The sequence below is a fragment of the Corvus brachyrhynchos genome, unplaced genomic scaffold (assembly GCF_000691975.1).
Source record: "Corvus brachyrhynchos isolate BGI_N302 unplaced genomic scaffold, ASM69197v1 scaffold219, whole genome shotgun sequence".
Taxonomy (NCBI): Eukaryota; Metazoa; Chordata; class Aves; order Passeriformes; family Corvidae; genus Corvus; species Corvus brachyrhynchos.
The window spans coordinates 677,852-680,269 of NW_008240034.1; the positions used below are offsets into that span (position 1 = coordinate 677,852).

General features: G+C 46.0%; 1 protein-coding gene across 1 annotated transcript in view; it reads left to right on the plus strand.

Annotated features, from left to right (window-relative positions):
• Positions 1–2,418, plus strand: part of CPAMD8 (C3 and PZP like, alpha-2-macroglobulin domain containing 8) — a 50,104-nt gene that overhangs the window by 26,314 nt on the left and 21,372 nt on the right. The window contains 3 exon segments of the mRNA XM_017743884.1: positions 1–32; positions 479–553; positions 2,380–2,416. The exon segment at positions 1–32 is cut by the window's left edge and continues 1 nt beyond it. Coding sequence (XP_017599373.1) covers positions 1–32; positions 479–553; positions 2,380–2,416 — 144 coding nt within the window.

A 2,418-nucleotide genomic window follows, 5' to 3' on the forward strand; every position in this document is an offset into this window, starting at 1 on the left:
CTATGGGCAGGATACTAAACAAGGACATTCAGGTAAAAACCACACAGGATCAATGTGCAGCAAGAGCATTTTTGAAGTTATTATCAAAGCATGAAGCGATGCAGTTTGAATATGAATTTTGCACTTGAAAGGCTGGAATGCTGTAGGGGGAACCTGGGACTTCAGTTCAAAAAGGTCTATCAGAAAGTGTCTGTGGGGTGTCCCCAGAGGATGGAAAGCAAGATGTGAAGTCTTACAAAGACTGCATTAAATGTGTCCTCAGGTCACTGCCAGGGACAGCCGAGTCCTGGGTCCAACCAGTGTGGGCTTGGGTTCCTAAATCTTGTACTCCTTGTGTGCAAAGCAAAAGAAATTTGGTGATGCCTCAGCTTCTCCTCTAGCTCTAACACATCCTTTGTACTGCCTCAAAGTCTTTTTTTTCCTCCAGTGTCCTTTTCTCTAGTTTTCATCCAGTGGTTTGTGTTGTTTGCCCTTCCAGGGTGGGATCCATGGGAAGATCTCCCTGACAGCTTATGTGGTTGCATCTCTTCTGGAAACAGGTGTCACTTCTGAGGTAACAAAAGCTCAGCTAAACAGCTCTAAAAATTCTCTCTCCTCTATTTTTTAAACTTCATTCTGCTGCTGTTTGCCTTCAGAGGTTCTGTGCTCTCTAGAATGACTGACAGCATCCAGGGAAGAGAGGCTGCTGGAAAGCCTTGGGATTATTCTAAAATTAAGGGATCTGTTCTGAAATTGTTCAAGGTGGTCTCCCACCCTTCAACCATCAGTTCATGATTATTCCACCAAGCAAAACACCTCCCTGCAGCCCCATCCCTCAACCTCTCCCAGAAATTACCACAAAAAGTGTTTTCTGCCTTGTAGCTTCAAGCTGTGAGTGCTACCTGTGCAGATCCTGGGCTCTTGCCTGTAGAGACTCAGAAATCCTGGCTTGGTGCTAAAAGCAGTTTAACTTGGGGATCCAGAGAACTCTTGTGGTCTGGCTTGGCTGCAGTGGCCAAAATGCTACTGCTGTTAGATTACAGTGCCTTTGGAGAGCTGAGCTCCTGCAATGCGCTGGATCGAGGGCTCTGCAGAAAAATGTTTCTGTTCTTTGCAATGAGACAGAGCAGGAACACTGCAAAAAAGAGAAACAGCTCTGTGGGAATGGCCAATTCTGCTGGAAGAAACACCCCAAACTTCCAGTACAGCTGGCATTTTAGGGATTCCTCCTTAAAACTCATGGTAAAACAGTGCTCCTGCCCTCTGATGGGTTTCTGCCAGCATGCAGTTTCGTTAGAATGGAGATGTTTAGATAAGATTATAGTTGCACATTCCCAATAACTAGGACTGGGAAGATGTTCCCTTGCAGATGTTCCCTTGCCCCTCAGCCAAGGGAGAGGGCAGTGGTGGCTGTGCACAGGTAGAACTGCCTGGAAAATGGGAAGAGGAGGGGTAGTGGGTGTTGCAGCATCTCTTGGTGACCTGCTCTCAGACAAAAGGGCCCGTTCAGGCACAACACTGCCATGAGTTTGTGGAGGTGTCAGAACAGCCTGTGCCCATTCAGGAGCTCTGATAACTTCAGCACTCCTCATCCATCCCTGTGGAGCCTGAAGAGTGAGACCAGGCTGCTGTTGCAAGCAGAGCTCACAGAGTAACTTCCTGCCTCCCTGCCAGCAGTGTCCCCCTCTGAGCAGTGATGTGATGCTCTCTCTGGGCTGCTGTGTGTCAAGGCAGCCCCAGAAGTGCAGTTTCTGTGGATCCTAATGGTTTTCCTAGAGGAGATTTGTGAGTGTTCCTAATGATCTTAGCTAGGAAATGAGGAAGGAGAAGGTTAGTGCCACAGGGAAATCAAAGGAAACCAAATTACATCAAGTCCAATTAAATTGTTTCTATAAATTATCAGAGCCACGTTCCTGCATGGTGAGGTCATTGGGGGAGTTAATAAAACATGTTTGTTGGCTGCAGGGACCCCTGGGAACCTTGGCCTTTATTATCCTCTGGCGTCTGCCAGACGCTCCGGAGTGTCAGGAACACAATCAAACCTACAGTACCGAACTCGCCTCTGCCCTGTTCATCTGCTGCCTTGCAGGGACATGGAATTTCTTCAGCTTTAGGGGCAGAAAAGTGTGTCTCAGTGTTAGCATAAATCATTCTTGCTCTGCTGTTTGCTCCTTTTTTTTTTTTAATTTTTGATCCATGGCTTTTCTTAGGGTAAGTATCAGTGCCATTCTGCAGAGAGCAAAATGTATCTTTCCTAATTTATTAGGTTTTGCTGTTGTTTTTTTGTTTGGCCTTTTTGTTGTTGTTTGTTTGTTTTTATGGGAATGATGTAACGAGTAATAAAGCAATTCTATCTTCTGAGACTGGTAAATATGTCTGGGCTCTTTCCCCTGAATGTAGGAAGAAAGAACAGCTGTTGACAAAGCAAAACACTTCCTG